Source organism: Magnolia sinica, chromosome 10 (genome assembly GCF_029962835.1).
Source record: "Magnolia sinica isolate HGM2019 chromosome 10, MsV1, whole genome shotgun sequence".
Classification (NCBI taxonomy): domain Eukaryota; kingdom Viridiplantae; phylum Streptophyta; class Magnoliopsida; order Magnoliales; family Magnoliaceae; genus Magnolia; species Magnolia sinica.
Window position 1 is genome coordinate 69,205,132 of NC_080582.1, and position 20,436 is coordinate 69,225,567.

The 20,436-nt window shown below is 36.8% G+C and overlaps 1 protein-coding gene across 8 annotated transcripts in view; it reads left to right on the forward strand.

Moving 5' to 3' along the window:
• LOC131216926 (endoribonuclease Dicer homolog 4-like) overlaps window positions 1-20,436 on the forward strand; it is a 188,393-nt gene that overhangs the window by 137,345 nt on the left and 30,612 nt on the right. For all 8 annotated transcript variants that reach the window (XM_058211553.1, XM_058211557.1, XM_058211552.1 and 5 more), the window contains one exon: window positions 4,123-4,223. In XM_058211553.1, the coding sequence (XP_058067536.1) occupies window positions 4,123-4,223 (101 nt within the window). The remainder of the gene's footprint in view (window positions 1-4,122; window positions 4,224-20,436) is intronic.

Below are 20,436 nucleotides of genomic sequence, written 5' to 3' on the forward strand. Positions count from 1 at the left end.
GCCATATTATTGTGATCTGCATACAGTTCATGGATTGTCTTCAAGATCTCACGAGCAGTAGATAATAAAGAAAGAACTTCGCTAAGTTCTGGTTCCATTGAATTCAGAGGCCAGAGCATGACAAACAAGTTATTTGTTTTCTAGTCTCCATATGTGGGATTAAATAGTTGAGGTTCTGTGATACCGTCATCTATATACCCCAATTTTGTTTTCCTCCAATAAGCATCTCAACAGCTTTCAACCATTGAAGGTAATTATTGGACTTTAGTTTTTGTGTGGCTATCTGTAAACCAGAATTTTCAAAATGAATAATCAGCCGTTCCATCTTATTGTTAACAATATCAACTACCTCAAAAGTTTATGAAGAGGCCATATGTAATCTCAAAAAATAGTGAGACAACCGAGGAGAGGAAGGGCCTTACGGTTGGACAAACAAATTAGAAAAGCGACCCAAACGAAAATAACCAACAAACTCTTACTGCTGCAAATCGGATGTTGAAAATCTGAAGAAAAAAATGACTTAAAAAAGCTGTCAAACCCAGACTTCCAACAATACCTCTATCCATTCAGCAAAAGTAGAAGAAAAAGAAATTTTCTTTAAAAAGGGAATAAAATAAGAATTTTCAGCGACATCTTCAAGCAGACAGCAGAAAAATCAGCAAGGGCTTCAACAACATATCAAAGAGGCTTCAAATCCAGCAACACGTGATTCCAAACCCTAAAAGAAATCCATCCACGAGCCACCCCCTTCTCGCAAATGACAATGAGTCAGTGAGGAAAGGGCCTCACGACTCTCAAAATAGAAAAAAAAAAAAAAAAATTTTGAATGAAAAAGAAGAAAGAAGGGTGAAGGGAAAAGGGTTAATAAGAAGTTGTGTAGAGGAAGGGAACCGCTGAAGATTAGAAAGAGTAGGGAAACGCTACTTGTTGAGAAAGATTAGAAGAAGAGGAACGAAAGAAAAGAAAATTAGAAAGGGAAGGAAGGGGACCACCAAATATTAGGAAGGTAAGGAAGGGAAACACCACTTGTTGAGAATGATTAGAAGAATAAAACTAATAAAATTATGAGGAAAAAGAAGTGGAAAAAGAAGCGGAAAATAAAAGAGAAGGAAACAAGAAGAAGAAAGAATCCTAGGAGAACTTTGGCTCTGATACCATGTTGGAGGAAGAAAGAATTTGAGAGAGAAAAGAAGCTCATAAGGCTGAGATGTCCAGGCTTACTTTATTAATAACAATAGGAGATGAGTACAATTACATACATGCCTTTATTAGGAGTAAAAAACTAAATAAAGACTAGGGACAAATAAGTATAAAAGTAAAGATAAAAAGCAAAAAATGCTAAGACAAAGGCCCATAACACACAAGGCCCGGGTGTATATACCTATGGGCCCTGTAATAAGCCCACACACACATACACCTACAATGAACTTTGCAAAGAGTGAAGTATTGGGAATTGGAATGGAGGGAGAGGAAAGAAATATAACTACTAATAACCATCTAAAATTCATTACTTCTCATTTCTCCCAAATTTATAACCAGCTTAAGTATGCACTTAACTCTCATCAGGGCTTAAACAGTTAATTAACATGTTATGTAAGATTAAGCGAGATTGCCCATAACTATTAGTTGACGACTCCAGGTCTCGAACACACGGTCTTGTTGATTCCAACACAAACAGTGTGTAAGGTGGGCTGCGATGTTGTCCACAAGCAGAACAATATGAAGTAGTAGGAAGTCATCTTTAGGACATGCCTTGTTTAGATTTCGGAAGTCAATGCATATTCAAACCCATCCATCCTTCCTATGCACGGGGATGTGAAATCCAATCAAAATAATCAAAGGCTAATAAAATAAATTAAATTAAAAAACCTCTGATCATTTCCTCAACGTAGGTCTCCTTGCAAGCCACCTCTATGTTGTGGGATATGGAAGTCATGTTTCTCATGTGTGAAATATACTTCATTTTCAATTCCGATAATTATCTGTCCTGACTACCAATCAAACCGTGTGTTTTCGTGGTATATGATAATACATATGTTTTGGTGGTGAGATGGCCTCAATCCTATATAACTAAAGTCTCTAATGCCCTTCATATAAAAGCCTGTTTGGAATTGTCACCCGAAAGGAAATAATGTCTAAATCATCTCCAAATACAACATTACTATCAGAGTTGAAAACAACTGGTTTTGGTCACCAACTTAGTCGGCCCCGAGTTCCAGTATTATCACTGATGTTGATATAACCTGGATGAGTCACCTTGAGTTGGTCCGGAGTCCGGGCTTGTTTGGAATTGTCATCCTAAAGGAAATAGTGTATAAATAATCTCCAGAAGCAACATTGCCATCATAGTGGGAAGAAAACTGGTCCGGGTCACCAACTTAGTCGGCCTCGAGTTCTAGAGTCATCGTTGTAAGGCCTAGATAAATCACACCGAGTTTGTCCGAAGAGTGTCTAAATCATCTCCGGATACATATTACCATAGTTGAGAAAAACTGGCTTGCTTCACCAACTTAGTTGGTCCCGAGTTCTGGTGTTGTTGTTGACAATGTTTTAAATATCGACAATATCGGTCGATATATCCCACAATATATCTTGTATCCCACTTGTGCGATACGAAACATACAGATAGTGCCGATATATCCCACATGTTCGATCTGGTGAGCATTTTCAATTTTCAATTCCTTTTTTTGTTGAAATTATGTTAAATCAATGTCAAATGGTTAAAAATCCATTGCTTCTTCATATTTTGCATGAAAAATCATGGAGTTGGAGCTTTGATTTCGATATCCATTGGTTCTTCATGTTCTCCATGGTTTATTTGAAATTTTCCTTCAACCAACTATCAATTAAGAGTAATTTTGAGTGTAGGTGGTCCAATTTGGGGAACATTAGGGAAAATTCGAAATTCCCCAATTTCTTCCAAATTGCTTGCGATGTTGCACTCTAAACATGAATCAAGCAAGCATGTATGAGGGTTGATCTACTGATTTGTTAAGTCCCTGTCAATTTTTGAAAACTAAAAATCATTTTTATTTAAAAATTATTAAAATATTATTTTTTTCGAAATTTCCCTTTTACCAGTTGTTAATTGAGACTAATTTCGAAGTATTTAGGAGTGTTTGATGAAATGATCATCACATACAATTTAAATGTTATATATTCAATTTGAATATAGGTGCACTAGTTCAATTAGACAGCACATAGCTTAGGACCCTATACGAAGGAAACCTATTGTGTGCAGTTCTTTTTTGAGATGTTACGATTTAAAAGCATGTGTTAAGGTCTTTTTTAACAATCTCTGAAGTTTCATTGAAAAATTTGACCATTTTCCTCATGTCTTCCAAAAAGAGCAATAAATTATCTGAGACAATCGATACGTATCTATATCGCAAGCGTGCGATACTGATATGACCTAGATGAGTCACCCCAAGTTAGTCCAGAGAGTGTTTTAATTAGAAAATTAAAAAATAATAATAGTAAATATCAGAAAAATATGAAAAAACTTAGAAATCACTATCCATGATGATCATTGTTTCATGCTAAAAAATAAATTTAAAAAAAAAAAACACAGAAAGAACATAAATAATAATAATAACAATAATTTCACAATTTCATAAAAATAATTATACAACCCTGGGATCTATTTGGATATATTATTTGCAAGTCTTTTAACTCCAATGAGACAATTCATGCAAAAGGATTAAAGGAATTACCTTCGCTATGAAAACCCTATTATTATTGTTATTTGCAGATGAGCTCTTATTTGCAAATCCACTCATAATTCATATTTTTCCTTACAATGGATTGGAATGGACACCAAGAAATAATGGAATCCTATGTATTTTTGGAACAAAAAAAAAAAAAAAAATAGTGAAAGGGCAAGGGGCAGCTAGTGGCAGCTCTTTTGGGCCTTCCCTTTGCTGGTTAGGAGTGAGTTGGTACAAGTTGAAGGCTCTAAAAGGGCAAGGGACAGCAACTGTGTTTGAATTTTGTTCCATGGATGAAAGAATGGACTTGTGGTCAATATGGACTTCAGTATTTCACAGCATGCATATTGATTCCATCCATTTCATTATTTAAGTATGCACTTGGTAATCGTCTTGTTATTATTTTGTAAATCAGGTTCAACATTCATCTTTCATATCCAGAACAACCACTTTTGAAGGCAAAGCAATTATTTTCTTTGAGTAACTTGCTGCATAATGGATTGCAAGCGAATACAGGTATTTCTTCTATAGGCTTGTGCATTTGTTAAATGTTGCTGTCATCTTCCAACGACTTACTTTGGTTCTAATTGTTCACTGCCCCTTACACTGCATCACTAGTAACCAACTATAGGTAATACTGAGCTATCATGACATTTGTGAGAGCTTATTATTGAACAGTGTTGTACAAGTTTGGGTATTGTACATTGATCATTGTTCAACTACATCGTTGTGAAGGTATCTTATGAACACCACCACCACCAGTACATTGTCGCCTTGTCCCAGCTACCCAATGTCAGTTTTACAAATCTTGTATCACCAATATTCCTATCTAAGGCCCTGTCCTTGGCAAGTAAACAAGCATGCATATTCCTTCTCACCACCTTGATCCAAGTCCTTGAAGGTCTTCCTCGCGTTCTCTTTTTAGTAGGGCTGTCAACCGGCTACGTTCAAGTATTGGTGTACCATATTCAGGGTACTGAAATACCTATTGAGTACCCATAAGGTCATAGGGAATAGATTGATTGATAGATATGTTGAGAGGGAGAGTTTATCTCATGATCATGATCATCATAATTATAATCATTCAAGTCTTATCCCAACTAATTGGGGTCAGATACATGTCCTGTTGGGCCTTCATCAAAGCTTAACTAATTCCTTATTTGACTTCTATGATTACTAAAATTGTACTCCATATATTCTGATTGATTTTTTAAAACCACAAGATTTTAAACAATCCCTCCATAGTTCCAGCTTTACATTTAGACTCTCTCATCTTGTCAATCAAAACTGTCATCTACAAACAATATATGCCATAAGTCCTCTTCATGTAAATGCCTTGTTACTCTTTCGTAATCCACGTAAGAAGATACAAGCTCATTGCCAAGCCCTATTTTAAGCGATAGTAATCAGAAGCTCACCAGTCTCTCCACTAGTGGTCCTAACATTTGTTACTATAAAATAGTGGAAAGAGAGATGGAATAGATAAGAAGAAAGAGAGAAAAGAGAATGGGTTGAAGTTAGCGCTCCCCCTTTATATTATGAAAGTCTCATAAATTCAAAAATGCCATTAATAACAACAGAAAAATCCCCTTTATATCCTAAACCATAATAACTCATTGAAGTGGTCATATGTAAGCCCATATTAAACGCTCCTCAAGCTGGAGCATAGTTATTATCTATGCCAAGCTTGGAATATATATGTGTAGCCTGAGTGGAACAAAGAACCTTGGTGAATACACCAACAAGTTGGTCCTGAGATTGAACATATGAAGTAGAGATTTCACCACTGGAAATGTTCTCATATATGAAGTAACAGTCAACTTCGATATATCTAGTTCTTTTGTGATAGACTGGATTATTTGTTATGCATGTAGCAGCCTGGTTATCACAAAATAACTGTTTAGGTGGGTGCACTTAGTGTTCGAGTTGTCAGTATCACTATAAATTTCGTTGGTCGGAGATAAAGATACAATATCATTATCACCGATAATATCACCAATAACTGGAAATATGGGAGAAACAAGAGGGGAAATGGGGAAAACGGTGGAATTTTTCAGTGAAACTTCATATGATGCCTAAATATACATATTTGCATATTTAGGAATGAAAAAAACTGCTAAAGGAATTCATACATAGTTTCCATTTAATAGGGGCTAAAAGCATGTGCTATCGTAAAAAATCACTCCAATAGTAACCAAAATGAGTTATATGATCGAAGTATAGCTACCATACAATTACTAAGACATGTAAAAATAAATGAAACGTATTAAAAAAAAAAAAAAACTAATCTGACACTGCTTAACACATTGGCAGTATTGTTCATAGGTCATCCTTTGCTTGTACCAGTCCATCCAACCATCCAGTCCATCTAACTATCCAATCCATCCTATCCATCCATCAATCGATCCTTCCAACCATCACACCTATCCATCACACCATCCAACCATCAAATCCACATTGGGTAACTAATTTGGACTATTCAATTTCACTACTTGTATACTACATGTAAAAATTCTAAGAAATTTCTGTGTTCGTGTATCATCCATTACACTTTACCAGAGGATCAAAGTTTGGCCCATGGGACATGCATAATGCTCCCCCACCGGACCTGAATTGCTTGCTATGTGGGCCCTACCATGATTATGTGTTTTTTCCACACCATCCATCCATTTTTCCATCCTGTTTTAGGGAACGAGTCCAAAAATGAGGTAGATCCAAATCTCATAAGGACCACACCACAAGAAACAATGGTGACTGAATGTCCACCATTAAAATCTTCTCAGGGGCCACAAAAGTTTTGGGTCAAGCAAATATTTTTGTTCTCTCTTCATCTAGGTGTGTCTGACCTAATCCACAGGTTGGATGGTAAATAAACATTATAGTAGGCCCCATGAAGTTTTTAATGGTGGGAATAAAATCACCATCGTTTTGTTGAGGTGTGGTCCACCTGAGATTTAAATCTACCTCATTTTTGGGCTAATACCCTGAAATAATGATGTAAAATGTATGGATTGCGTAGATAAAACATATACAATATTTCGAGGCCCACAGAGCACCGTCCAGTAGTGGCATCACAATAGGCATCGTCAGTATGCAATCTGTGTCCCTTGCATGTGTGCTTATGCAAAGCATTGCTGTGGTGGGACCCTTTTCGTAGGGCCCACCTTGATGTATACATTGTATATCCACATCATCCATTTGTTTTGCTAGCTTATTTTAGTGTATGGTCCTAAAAAAAATGAAGCAGATAGAAATTTCAAGTGGACCACACAACAAGAAACAGTGGTCATTGAACGCCAACCATTAAAAAGTTCTTAGGGTCCACTGTAATGTTTATTGACTATGCAACCTATTGATAAGGTCGCACAAACCTGGATGAAAGGAAAAAACAAATATCAGCTTGATTCAAAACTTTTGTGGCCCACAAAAGGTTTTTAATGGTCAATAATCATTGTTTCTTATGGTGTGGACCGTGTGGTCCACCTGAAATTTGTATCTGCTTCATTTTTTTGGGACCGTACCTTAAAATAAGCTGGCAAAACAAATGGATGAAGTGGATATACAATGCATACATCGAGGTGGGACCTACGGTTAGGGTCCCGCCCACATCGTTGGTTCCACTGTTGTGCTGACTTACGTGACCCTAAAAAATCTGCCCGAGTAATTGTTTCATGAACTTCTTGTGATAGGAAACTATATGGGGCCCATCGTAATGTTTATGAGACATCCATCCGTTGTGACAGATCATGTCAGGAGATATCCCCAAAAATGAGGCAAATCCAGAACTCAAGTGGGTCAAACAATAGCGAACAGTGAGGATTGAACATTCAATGTTGAAACATTCATGGGGCCACAAAAGTTTCCGATCATGCTAATATTTGTGTTTTCAGTTCATCCTAGTAAAGATGACCTTATGAATGATTTGGATGGCATATGAACATCACAATGGAGCCCAGGGAGGTTTCAACAGTAGGCATTTCACTACCCACTTTTTTCCTGTCATGCAGCCCACATGAGTTCTAGATATGCCTCATTTTTAGGCCCATGTCCTAACATGATTAGGCAAAATGGATGGACGGGGTGGATTTCTAAAAAACATCACGATGGGCCCCACGGCCTTGCCTAGCTTCCCGTCTCAAGAACCTGTGAAAGGGTTTTGCATGTCGCCCTGAACCAACAATGTGGATGGGACCAAGCTGTGGGCCCTTCTCAATGTATGTGTTGTATATCTACATTGTCCATCCGTTTTACCAACTCATTTTAGGGCATGGGTCGAAAAATGAAATAGATCCTAATCTTAGGTGGACCACTGACCACATCACAAGAAACAGTGGTCATTGACCATTAAAAACTATTTGTGGGCCATAAAAGTTTGTATCAAGCTGATATTTGTGTTTTCCCTTCATGCAAGTTTGTGTAACCATATGAACAACTTAGATGGAAAATAAACTTTACGGTGGGCCCTAGAAAGTTTTTAATGGTGGGTATTCAATGACCAATATTTCTTGTGATTTGGTCCACTTGAGATCTAGATATGCTTCATTTTTTGGCCTATGCCCTAAAATGACATGGCAAAATGAATGGATGGCATAGATATACATAGCACACATTGAGGTATGCCCCGCAAAGTCACATGCATCACACGGTTGCAAGGTCGCAACTTAAGTTGTGTTGTAAACAAAAAGGGAAAGAAGAACCCGTGTTCTTTAAACCCTAAAATCCTGTTTTGCATCCGTAAATAAAACCTCGATATTTTTTTCCCCTTAAATAACGTTTGAAGCATCTTCAAGCACGCAATGCCGATTCTTTTTGGGGAAATAGCATGAGAGGAATTTTCAACAAAAAAGTCCCAACAAGATTAGAAAAAGCTCACCAAAAGCCCTAGATTTTTTTATGTTATTTCATACTTCTGAAGAATGTCGATCCGCAATCCAATCATTGAAAGAGGTATTTCTAGTTTTGATTTTTTTTTTTTCCAATATTTACAACTCGATTTTGTGGACGAAAATTCGAAAAAAAAAATAATAAATTCAATGAAATTGGCGAAATCTCGCCGATATTCAAGAGAGAAGTGAAATTTTGGGTTTTTGGTTTTAAAGGGCCGGCGATAGCGAAATTATAGGCGATAATTCGATATTTTTGCCGACAATTTAAACACTTGGTGCACTATAAATTCCATTTCTTGTAACAAATTCTTAATCCACATTAACTCACAGGGAGTAAAAACCATTGGTTTGTACTCTATTTTGGCACTCGATTAGGCCGCCGCACTCTGCTTCTTGCTCTTCCATGTGACTAGATTTCCTCCCACAAACGTACAATATCCATTAGTGGATCGTTTATCTACTAAGGGACATGTCCAGTCTACATCTGAACATCTTATGATCGGAAGATGACCATTCCATTTATACAAAATTCCTAGACTTGTCGCTCCTTTCAAGTAACACACAATTCAAATAATTGATTCCATGTGAGGTACACTTGGAAAACTCATGAATTGGCTTACTATGCTCACTACATGAGATATGTCTAGTCGAATAATAGTAAATAAGTTTTCAACCAATATTCTATACTTCCTTGGATCCTCCATTACATCTCTTTGATCACTCACAAACTTGTAATTAGGATCCATGGGAGTGTCAATTGCCTTAGTCCCATGAAGACCCGCCTCCATGAGTAAATTCATAACAAATTTCTGTTGAGATAGATTAACTACTTTGGATTTGGCTACTTCTATACAAAGAAGTATTGAAGATAACTAGATCTTTTACGAGAAAATGCTATTGAAGATACTTCTTTAGTTCTTCAACTCCCTTGTTCTCGCTTCCAGTAACAACAATATCATCCACATGCTACAAGCATAATAAACCTGAAGTACACTTGGAGAACTCATGAATTGGCTTACTATGCTCACTTCATAGGATATGTTTGGCCAAGTAATAGTAAATAAGTTTTCCAACCAATCTTTTGTACCTCCTCATATCCTCCATTACATCTCTTTGATCACTTACAAGCTTGTGATTAGGATTCATTGAAGTATAAACTGGCTTGGCCCCATGAAGACCCATCTCCACGAGCAAATCCATACCATATTTTCATTGAGATGTTACTTGGATTTAGCAGCATTTATACGAAGGCAGCATCAAACATGAATAGATCTTTTGTGAGAAAATGTTGTTGAAGATACTTCTTTAGTCCTCCAATTCCGTTTTTATCGCTTTCAATAACAACAATATCATCCACATTACTACAAGCATAACGAAAGTTGAGATACCTTTACGTACAAAAACAGAATGATCAGCATGACTTTGAACAGATCCATAGTTACAACCTTGTTGAACTTGTCCAATCATGCACGTGGAGACTGTTTTAACCCATAAATTGCTTTTTTTTTGCAATTAACGCACTTAGTCAGACTCCCCTTGAGCAACAAATTCAGGATGTCGCTCCATATAAACTTCCTATATAAGATCACCATGAAGGCTTTTATTTTTTTTTAACATCAAGTTCGAAGAGACACCAGCTATGATTAACAATTACAAATAGTATGACTAGAATGGAATTCGAGTTGGCCACAGGAGAGAAGGTTTCATTATAATCAACACCAAGTGTTTAAGCATGCCTCTTAATGACTAGGCGAACCTTCCACTGTTCAAACATACCATCAGGATAAAACTTGGTTATGTAAACCCATTTGCTACCCTCAACACATTTACTAATTGGAGTTGTTAAGTTCCCAAGTGTCATTCCGATAAAGTGCATTTATCTCTTCCTCCATCACTTGCTTCCACCCCTTATTTAACAGAGCTTCTTCATATTACTTTGGAACAAAGTGAGAAGATAAGGACATGGTAAAGTTGTGGAAATTTAGAGATAAGCGATGAAATGAAACATATTTAGAGATGGGATTATCGGTACACATATGCTTTTCTTAGGACAATAAAAATATCAGATGTATCTTGAGAACTCATTAGACCACAAGTCTCTGAAGAAGATATGTTGGGCAGCATGTCATGATCGGTTGTACGATATGTCCGTGTAGACCGTTAGCTAAGGCATAATGGGAATGAAAGAGGCGGTACACGATAAGGCTTGAATGTCTTCATTGACCGCAATCTCTTGATACAGTTTTTGTATCAAGAGATTTGTTGTATTTTGAGAACAACAAGGTAAACTTTAAAAAAAAGTAACATCTACACACATATTGTCTTCTAAGTGATGGACTATTACAATAGTAAGGAGTATCTAAGAAAAATATATTTAATTGCTCAAGGATTAAACTTATCATGGCCAGACTCTAACTGGTGGACAAAAAAGCACTTCAAAAAAATCTAACAGTTAAAGGAAACAACGGAGTATTTGGGAACAAAACTTTAATGAGATTGTTGACCCTTTAAACTAGATGAAGGCATCTGATTTAGCAAAAAACATATTGTGAGTGTTGCATCACTTCACTCCTAGGAACATTCATCTGAATTAAGCGAGTATGAGTTATCTTAAGGAGGTGATGATTCTTCTGTTCTACAACCCCATTTTATTGTGAGTTGTGTACGCATGATGTCTAATGTAAGATTCTTGTTTAGAAAAAAAAAATAATAATAATAACTAAAAGATTGGCACATGTATTCCTTGACATAATCATATTGAAACAAAGACACTTTCAAATTAAACTAATTTTGCAACTCAATGTAAAAAGTTTTAAAAATAAAAAATAATTCAGATTTATCTTTCATTAAATAAAGCCATTCTATTCTCGAACAATCATCAATAAATGTAACAAAATACTTACTCAACTTGATGCTTACTCAACTTCTAAATAAACAAAATATGGTGGAAAAGTAAATACTTAATAAATGTAACAAAATACCCAGACCTACTAGATATTTTAACTAGACCCTAAACATCTAAATGAACTAAAGAGAAAGGAATTAAACAATCCTTCTCAACATGTGGTGGAAAGTAGCACATTGATGCTTACTCAACTTACACACATCAAACTCTAGATGATATTGATAACAAGAGATGACACCCTTAAGAATCTTCAATGATAGATAGCCGAGACAACAATGTCACTAATAAGCTGAGATGTCTGTTTGTGTCAATGTGTTTACAATGTCATGATCAAAATAGTATAACCTATCATACTCATGTCCTACTCCAATCTTCTTCTTCGTCTTTAGGTCTTGGAAAACACAATGTGAATGATAGAAAGTGACATAATAGTTAAGTAATTTGGTAAGTTCAGCCACTAACAAACAAAAGGCTTAAAATGAAATTTTGGAACAAATAAAATAAAGGATAATGAAAAAAGAGGGATTTGTATGAACGGTACCAATTCCAAGTAGTTTGAACTGGGTACTGTCTCCCCAAGTGACAGAAGAGCCTGTTAATGAATCATTAATAGACGAAAACACACTAGACTGACCTGTCATATGGTTAGACACTCCAAAGTTAATTACACACGAAGTATGAGACTTGGATCCTATACAATCCATACCCGAGGTCACATATGTAGCCATAAGGGTGGAAGTAGCTGCAGAGGTAGTAGGAACAGACTAATTCTATAATTGTTCAACAACTTGGAATATTCTTCTCGAGTAAAAGTAACCATCTCACCAATCATACAGTCATATGTGTTTGTGGAGCAACAGATGTAGAATTAGCTAGAGAAGACCCATCGCTCTTCTCCAGTATAAGAAGCTCGGTTAGCCTCTAGAGGTCAAAAATGATTGGAGAGCCCACAATGTGTGCACTTCCTAGGTCCACAACCTCTGCTACGGTTGCCTCCCATGTCACTACGGCTACCTCTTCTACCACGGCCACCACTATGGGCCCAACCTTAGAACGATATTAGAGCTGAGTTGCCATTGGCTCTACTTGTATAGCATAAAGAACAGGCCGGACCAAAAGCAAAAAAATCCCATCTATACCCTAGACTAAAATAATCCATTTAAGTGGACCTATGTTGGCCCATATCACATTCAATAACAGTTACCATTCCCTCTCCATATCCTTAATCATTGCAGTGTATCCTCTTAAGACTTCATTCCTAACACCCACTAGATTATCTTTCTAGGGATACTATCATGTGCTTTCTCTGAGTCAATAAAGACCACGTGGAGATCCTTCCTCCTCTCTCCATATTTCTCCATCAGTTATCTAAGATGGAAACTAACCTTAATGGTTGACCTTCCTAGCATGAAACTAAATTGGTTTTCCAATACATCCATCTCATGCCTTAATTGCTTAATCACTCTCCTCCAAAGTTTTCATAATATGACTCATAAGTTTAATTCCTCGATAGTTAGTGCAATTCTCTATCTCCATTTGTCCAGTACTTTCTTTGATCTTACAATCTTGTTGAGCAACTTTGTCCGCCACAATAAACCAGTATCTCCCATGCACTTCCAACATCTCTAGTATACTATCCAGTCCTAAGGCCTTTATTGCCTTCATCTTTCGCAAAGCTTCTTTCATTTAAATATCATAATACTATGAAAGTATCTATTTCACTTCAGATATCATAATTCTATGAAAGTATCTATGGTGTCTAATCTAATTTGAGTTTATGATTCCTTCTATCCTAAGCTCTTAGAGTGGTGGTAATTTATCAAGCTAGGGAAATAGTTTCCCCACCTTTCATTGATCTCATCTTCCTTAACCAATACCTCTAGTCATCACTCTTAAATCTCAATGCATTTGACATGATCTAGGTCCCTCCCCTTTGTCTCATTCTTGCAAGTTTGAGGACATCTTTCTCACCTTCTCGTATTACTAGTCTATTGTAATGCCTTATGTTTAGCCTTACTACTTTCTTAGGTTCTTTCTTGTGTTTCTATATTCATCTAAAATTTTCTCATTTCAGTTCCTTGTCGGGCTTTGAAACATGATCGATTCTTGGAAATAGCCTTGTGGATGTCACTTTCCTGACACACTCAACAGTCTCATTCCACATAACATTAACTTCTTCTTCAACATTCCACTTTCCTTAATTCATCAATTTATTACTAAATAGCATCAATTCCTCTACCATCACCTCATTTTTGGACACCTATTAGTTTCGTTTTCTCTCTTCCATCTTGTAATGTAAAATCCATAGCCATTAATCTATGTTGAATTCTCTGTTAGCGTAGTTGTATGGTCTTTACATATGGATTGTTTTGCCTAAGTAAAAAGAAGTCTGTCCGGCATCTATATAATTAACTTTTATAGGTTATAAATGTCCATCTCTCCTTTAAAAGTATGTGTTTGCTAGAGCTAGATTGTATGCCTTCGCAATATTAAGCACAACTTCTTCCATCTCATTTCATCTCCCAAAACATATCCTCCATGTAACCATTCATGTCTTCTATTATCTTTTCCAACATGACATTTTTAAACTCTTCTTTAGTCCTACGAATGTACTCTCTCCATTTAGAATTCCTTGCATGAATCCGTCCATGCCCTCCTAGAATTCTCTTAATTCCATTTTTTGACCCCACTCGTGGTGCATATGCACTAGTGACATTGATTATCTACTCTATAAAACAAGATTTATTAGCCTATCTTTATATCTACAACTTTATTCTTTAAATTTTTATCTTATTAAATCACATGCCTATTTTTATTGTTGCCCTTTCCTATATGCTAAAGTTTATATTCATTAATATCTCTAGTTTTTACCCCTTTCCCGGTGTTTTAAATAGCTTACACTATGTAGCGTAGCTTAGCCTTAATGTTGCGTAGCTTATGAAAATAGCTTAAATCGCATGTAACCTATATGCTAATCTAAATACACTACACGCTAGATAACATAGGCTATATGATGCAGGACATGGAAAATTAAATATGATATGCAAGATTGCAGGCTTAGATCACACCAATTCAGAAACAATCACACAAATTCCACATCCCACATGAAAATCCAAACATTCAATTAAAGGGGAATCTATGAAAAATTAAATATGATATGCAAGATTGCAGGCTTAGATCACACCAATTCAGAAACAATCACACAAATTCCACATCCCACATGAAAATCCAAACATTCAATTAAAGGGGAATCTATGCGGGTCCAAGCCGACACAGGCTAGGACTGGACCAATAAAATTATAAACCAAACAATGTCAAAGGGAAATAAAATCAACTACTCATGCATAAAAATCAGTCCCTAATCCAAGGGATTCCCTAATTTCAATTCAAGGAACCCTAAGGTAATAAAAAGGGGCAAATCAATTAGGGATCATGTAATATAGGGTTAGGATTCATGAAAAAATGACTATGAGAGGATAAAGAAGATAAAAACCTGAACCAAAAGATGATCCCGCGTGTGGACAGCAACAATGGTCCAGATGGACGTGCGTGTGATCCCGGCCGTACGTGTGTGGGGCCCACTATTCAGAAAAAGGCCACCTTGGCCCTGGTCGGCCAGGGATGGACTCCAAAACCTCCAAATTTCAGCTCGATCCGATGTACGGTTTGTGCGTAGTGCTCTGCCGAAGTTTGCTGAAATCTGAAAACCTGCTTCAATGAAGAAATCTGATGCAACAAAAGGACAAATTTGACATATGAATGGTGAGGGAAGATGGAAAAAAAAGATGATGGAAGATGGGGGTGAATTGGGATCGATATGGCTTCGCACCACGGTAGTTAGCCCTTCGAAAAGGGAGGGCTTCGCACCCACTTTTGAATTCTTCCACAACTCACGAAGAGAGCAGAAAAATAAAGCAGAAATTTTTTTATTAACTTCAATGAATGAAAAGAACTACAAGGGGTGCCTATTTATAGGGAGAACCCTATACCCAAAAACTCGCACCATGTGCGACACCTATTACTTGGCGATGAAGTAAACTAAAATAAAAACCAAACGAGAAAATCTAAAGCGTTCATGATGTTCTAAATAATAACAATAAGCAAAACATAAAATATAAAACCAATCTGACGAGTGGGCCACGATCATGAGATCCCATGGTGGGCTTTTCTTGACTATCGGGCCACTTTTCTGAACCAAAACTTGACTTTTAGCTAGGAGGCCCTCCCTGGACGTCGTCATCGAGGCAGATCGATGGTGGGGTCCTCCATCTACGTACGTACGTGCGTAGGAGTGGCGGCGTGAGTGCGCGTGTGCGCGTGATGTCCCCATCACTATATGCTAATTTACATACGCTACACGCTACATAGCCTATGCTTTGCGCTGCATAGCTTCCATTGCAAGTTATTTTTCACTAAAACAACAAACAATTAATGTTTTCAATGATTTGTTATGTTTTTCTATTTTTTCCTATAAAAATTAATTAATGTGTTCAACAACAACAGTATTAAATCAGTTTTGTTGCTCTTTCTTTATCTTTATATTGAATCTTTGGGCTATTTTTCCTATTATTTTAGGTTATGCTTGGTTGTACCAGATATCATGAAATTTCATTATTATTTAGTCTAATTTGGTGCAAAATACCACGAAATTTCATGATATCTGGTGCAACCAAGCATGGCCTTAATAAAAAATCTAGAAGTAGCATATAGCTTACACTACGCACTATGTAGCTTACTCATCACGCTTCATAGGAGTGAATGCTATGTTACACGTTATTCTCTATTTGAAACACTGCTCTTTCCACTTGGGCTCCTGTATGCAAGATATGTCTACTCTTCTCGTCTCATCTTATCCACAAACTCCAAACTCTTATTTGTCAACAGTCTTACATTCCATGCGGCAAGACAAATCTTATTCTTTTGGGTAGCTTCTTTACTCACACTCTTCCAAAATGGTGTGGCACTATTGCGTACTTCTCACCACAATCAAGCGTCAGTGCATCTTGTTGCTTCTAGGGGATGCCCTAGGTCTAGCCCTTTCCCAGTTCTCATTGCACCTAGGTGTTGCTGCAACATGTCGCTTAGGGAATGCCCCGGCCAAGGTATACCATATCAGTTACATACCGACTGTAATGACCAATACGTGATGGTAACGGCCATAACCGTCATGCAATATGGGTATGAAATGATGAGGGTAGGAATTTCTGGAGCGTAATAGCCATTACGGGGTATAATGGCTGTTACGGTTCCCGTAACAGTCGCCCATGGTTGTTACACACGGTAACCACTTGAAGGAAACGGGGAAAAAAAAAACATACATCTTTTTTTCTCCTCCTCGTTGTGGCAATGTACTTGCACATTTAATGGAACCATGGGGCCTACCTTAATGTATGTGTTGTATATCCACACCATCCATCAAATTTTTGAGCTCATTCAAGGACTATAGCAGATTCCAATCTCAAGTGGACCACGCCATAGGAAATAGTGGTCATTGAATGCCCAACATAAAAATAAAAATAAAAATAAAAATAAAAACCCTTCCTAGGGCCCACTATAATCTTTATTTGCCATCCAACCTATTGATAAGGTCAAACAAACCTGGATGAGGGGAAAACACAAATATCATATTGATTCAAAACTATTGTGGCCCCAAGAAGTTTTTAATGATTGGCATTCAATCCCTCATGTGTGGTCCACTTAAGATTTGGATTTGCTTCATTTTTGGGACCATGCCCTAATGAACTAGAGAAAATGATGGACGATGTGGATATACAATACATATGTCAAGGTGGGCCCCACGGTCAACGCAACACCCACTAGTCTAGCAGATTATGAAGCTTGATACAAATAAAATTTGTCCACTTGGCATGTATTCGACAAATTTGGGTGTATGTGCGTGTGGGCACATCCCAGCCCCATGTGCTCTCTCTCAAATTCTCTCCTTAACATAAATTAAATCCATTAAAATGTGGGGCCGGTCGTTGCTAAGTCAAAATCAAATTTTGTGAATGATGTTAACCATAAATCATTTGTCATTTGTTTGTTGAAATAGGACCATTAGGTATTTTTAATTCTTCACCATCCAATAAATGTCAAATGATTTGATTTGATAGTAGGATGAAGAAATAAACATAAGTTTCGGCCAATTGCGTAAGTTGGGAACTTACATATTTTTCATTCTTCACCACCCAATAAATATCTACCAATCTAGGACCGATTGTGGTGCATGACACATAATTTAATGCTAGCATGCAACGTGGAGATTATTAAAGAGTCCATAAAGTAATCCAAATAGCAAAAGATAACCTACCACATGATTAAGAGTAAACAATAGGAAATAAAATCTGATTTAACCTAAATCACATGATCGCATGCTATGAAACCATATAAACTAATTAAAATTAGTCCCAATGAAAGGATAGGACTTCCAACTTAGCATAGGCACGATCCACATTCAAGGGGTTGACTAGTAGATTCTAAGACTATGGTTAGGGGGGAGAAAACTTGAGATTTGGGCATTTAGGGTTCATGAGAATTGGGGATTTTGGGATTAGGGTTTTTAGAAATTGGAGAAAATATGAATTTGGGAATCTAGGGTTTCGATTGGGGTTAGAGGATTTGGAATCAATGGGTTTTTTATGAGAAAAACTAAGGGGAATCAAGGGGATTATTGGGTTGTCCGTACAATCAACCTCGGCTCTCACGTGTGGTCTTGCAGTCAGTCACACATGTGGGTAGTTTGGGTTAGGTTTAGGTTGAGGTTGGATGATGAGAAGATGAAGAAAAGGATGATTTGGATGGGAAGTAAAGAAGAGAAGATGGAGTTTTGAAGAAAATACGTCTTTTGGATTTTATTTTTTTTTAAAAAAAAAAGAATAAGAAGAACAGAGATGGAAGCCTTGCACCTTCGTTGAATAAGAATGGAATCACACCACACCTAATCTCCGAACCACATTGAGAAACCTTCAAATCGCATGAAGAAATAAGAGGAACTTTGAAATTTTATGAAACAATATCATAGAGAGGTTCACCCACCCCTTCTCTTTTATAGTCTCAAGTGCAAAAATTTACAAAAATAACCCTACTCATCGTTTTTTTTTTTTTTTACTAAAATACTCCTAAAACTATAATAAAACATAAAGCATATCTCACAAAATGTCCAAATTGGGACATTGTCAAATAAACTAAATCCTAATAAAGTCAAATAAAAACTAAGACACTTAAGTCTTAAAGTGTCCACGATCGAGGCGGGCTACTATCAAAAGTCTTGAAACGGCCCAATACGCGCGATCCAACGGTCCGATAGACGTGTGCACTAGATCCAACGGTCCAGAGTCCTTAAGAATGTAACCCACATGCATCTTCCTAGTGTAGGATCTTCAAAGATGCATCAAATGCCACATAGTGGTCATCTATCCAGAGGGAAGCTGTTGATGATCTCCTCCTCCTCTGGTAGGCCCTGAATGGTGCTCTGATGTCTTCATCAAATTGCATTAGTGGGATGAGTACTAATAGATTGCATGAATTTAAGGCTAATTTGGGGCATCGAGTGGTCCCTCCAAATTAGCAACACTATTCATCCGAATTTAATTTCATTTTTTTCTTAAAATTTGTTGGGGGGGAAATGATGTCAAATGGTTAGGGATATGAATTAGTGGAATGGGTGTCATAGCTTGCATGAATTTGGAACCCGCCCAAATCAGCGAGATTATTCATCCAATTTTAATTTTAATTTTTTCTTATAATAACTTGGGAGAAATGATGCCTAATGCCTAGGGATATGCATTAATGGGATGAATATAATACATTACATGAATTTTGAGACCAATTGTCCCCTAAATCAATGACAGTATTCATCCAAGTATAATTTCATTTTTTTTCTTAAAATTTCTTTGGGAGAATTATGTTAAATGCTTAGGGATGTGCTGCATGTGCATTAGTGTGATGAGTGCTATAACTTGCATGAATTGTAGGCCAATTTGAGATCAATCTAGACTTGTCAGATTCATAAATTCAATAGACAGCCCAATACAACATTCTTGCAAAAGAGTGGACCATTATGCCATCATAAAGATGTTTAAAAAAAAAAAAAAAAAGGAAAATATATTTGGAATATTCATATTATTTGGGATTTTGTAGATATTTTTTTCATATTTCATTGGGCAAAAAAAAATTGACTGATTCAGGGGGTGCAACAATCGTTACACTACCGTATCAACTGTTATGAACAATACATATATCAGTAATGGTGGTGATCAATACAGCCGTTGTTACCAATAGGGAATACCTTGGCCTTAGCCAACCTTGTCCATTTCTCAATCCACCGAAGTGTTGGTGCAACAAGTTGCTTATAGGGAATGCCCTACCACAAGCTAGAAATGTTAGACTGTCGAGATCCATGAAAAAAAGTTGTGGTCACAGTTCAATGTCAGTTGTCAACTTGACACAACCCTCCTTTATTCCGGTTGGGACCGGCAATGAGTGCAAAATTCCCACTGGTAGATTTAGTTTGTCTTTATATATTATTAATATTTATTAAAAAGCACAGCCGATGGAAATCGAATTTGGTACCCCACCCGACTTCATTTTTAAACAGGTCCAATTTGATAGCCCTATTCTTTAGGCCCTTCACTTCTAATTGATGTTCCCCTCATTACTGGATTTGCCTCTAATCTTCGTTGCACATGACCGAACCTTCTCAATCTACTCTCCATCATTTTCTCTCTTGTTACTTGACTACTAAGCTTATTTCGATGACCTTTTTTAAATAAAAAAAATTCTATCCTTGCTTTACCGCACATCCAATCAATATTCCTATCTTTGCAACACTCAATCTTTACTCATGTTGCCTTCTAATTGTCCAACACTCTACTCTATATTGCGTAGGTGGTTGATCAATCGTCTTTGAAAGATTTAAGTCTCATAGTGTCGTAAAGGC